This window comes from Oncorhynchus gorbuscha, linkage group LG23, assembly GCF_021184085.1.
Source record: "Oncorhynchus gorbuscha isolate QuinsamMale2020 ecotype Even-year linkage group LG23, OgorEven_v1.0, whole genome shotgun sequence".
NCBI lineage: Eukaryota > Metazoa > Chordata > Actinopteri > Salmoniformes > Salmonidae > Oncorhynchus > Oncorhynchus gorbuscha.
The window spans coordinates 3,470,491-3,472,623 of NC_060195.1; the positions used below are offsets into that span (position 1 = coordinate 3,470,491).

A 2,133-nucleotide genomic window follows, 5' to 3' on the forward strand; every position below is an offset into this window, starting at 1 on the left:
GTTGATCGGGGTTGTCCTGATAATAACACAGCCCATTCCTAATTAGAGGATATTATAGGGCTCTTAAAGTCACTCCATTCCCGGACGATGATGGATCCACTCCTGGTTTTGGCACACCGCTCCGCTCCTGCATTGCTGTGGAAGCAGATGTTGATACTCTAATGCCAATTTATACAATTTCCCTATTCGGTTGCAGGTATTCCTTCCGAAGGAGGTAATAAGAGCACACAACCGAGGCGTGGAACACATTCAACCGCTGCCCTGCTACACGGATAGCGGCTTTGGAAAGATACGGAAACAGAGAAGAGGACTAGGAGAGAGAGAAACAGCGAAGGGAGAAAGAAAGCAGAACTGAGTGTTTATTACCACACCTGTGATGCTGCGTTGTTTCTAGCAACCAAGGCGCGCTGCGGGGACACCAATGTAATGGTCAAGGTAGTGGACCTGAAGGATGCGTGCTGCAGCTACTGAGCCAACTGGACTTTGATGCAGAGGCGCTTCCTATCGGCGTAAAGAGACGCCCGGAGAACAAAACAAGCGGACACACAAATCCGTGTACTACTTTACTACTGCTCATTCATTCCTGATTTATTTTTGTCTTTCGAAAGTTAAACGGAAGAAGTGCGAGGAGTTTACGGCAGCGATGGTGCCGTTACACCTGACTCCCTTTGTCCGCGGGAGATACAGCACGGCCAAGCTGGTGATGCTCAGCTGGCTGTTCCTCGCTGGATTTACCTGCATTGGTGAGTTCAATGTATATATTTTTATCATATGGCCCTGCTTCAACTTCACTGCGTTATCATTCTGAAAGATGATTTTAATGTAAAGGCCTTCGTGTTCACAATCACATAACATAAAGGCATTGTGGCATTTGATGGGATGGTAAATAAATGTACTCAGTCTAAGTACATCTGACACGTTCTTTCTGTCGGACTGGCTGTGTTTTTCCCAACCCCATGGTCTATGTCCTTATTACGCATTCGTTTGATATTCCCTATGAGGTACTGTTTTCCACCCAATCTTCGTCAATTAGCGGTTCAAGGTTATAGAGGCGAGGGGACTCCGTTCATAAAACGATTCATTTTCTCAATGATGATCTGTTCGGTTGGTTCCATCTCAATTTACCAGTAAACAATCCAAGCAGTCCGGTGACATTACCGCTACATTATTAATGCTGCTGACACGTGTGTGTGTGTGCGTATGTGTATGTGTGTGTGTGTGTGCGCGCAAGGCAACGAGTGCCACTCGTGTTGTAGGCTTCAGAGGTCTGATTGTCTGTCTCGTGCAGCTCCCCAGTAATTTCATGGCGCATTGTATATTAACGGGACAGAAGACATGCTGGCGCACGAGCCGAACCAGTGATCCGGTGCCATGGATGAAAAAAAGCGACACTTATTAGCAGATATATCCGTCTCGAGATGAAAGTTCAGTACCTATCAGCACGTCACACACTGTAGTCGAAACCAGTTTCTTCTGAAGAAGACACATGTTAAACTATTGATGATTCTTTAGTTTATAAGATAACCCAAGTGGTTAAAACAGTCCTTAATGTGCCTTGAAACGCATAGCTGTTTTTAAAACGTGCGTTGGCGAGGTGCAGACTTAGTTAAGCCATTTGTAAGAGTTCTCATGAATGGGGGAATTTGCTATGCTGAGTGATGCAGAGAAGCATCTGACAGCACGTTTTTCCCCCTCTTTCTCCTGTCCTGTCCTCTCCTCTCCTGTCCTCTTTCTCCTCTCCTCTCCTGTCCTCTGCTCTCCATTCCTCTTTCTCCTCTCCTCTCCTCTCCTCTCCTCTCCTGTCCTCTCCTCTCCTCTCCAGTCCTCTTTCTCCTCTCCTCTCCTCTCCTCTCCTCTCCTCTCCTCTCCTCTCCTCTCTCCTCTCCTCTCCAGTCCTCTCTCTCTCCTCTCCTCTCCTCTCCTCTCCTCTCCTCTCCTCTCCTCTCTCTCTCCTCTCCTCTCTCCTCTTTCTCCTCTCCTCTCCCTCTCCTCTCCTCTCCTGTCCTCTCCTCTCCTCTCCTCTCCTCTCCTCTCCTCTCCTCTCCTCTCCTCTCCTCTCCTCTCCTCTCCTCTCCTCTCCTCTCCTCTCCTCTCCTCTCCTCTCCTCTCCTCTTTCTCCTCTCCTGTCCTCTC

General features: G+C 48.2%; 1 protein-coding gene across 1 annotated transcript in view; it reads left to right on the forward strand.

Moving 5' to 3' along the window:
- Window positions 1–201: 201 nt before the first annotated feature.
- The window catches only part of unc5a (unc-5 netrin receptor A), a 610,423-nt gene continuing 608,491 nt past the window's right edge, over window positions 202–2,133 (forward strand). The window contains exon 1 of the mRNA XM_046325030.1: window positions 202–743. Coding sequence (XP_046180986.1) covers window positions 644–743 — 100 coding nt within the window. The 5' untranslated portion in view covers window positions 202–643. The remainder of the gene's footprint in view (window positions 744–2,133) is intronic.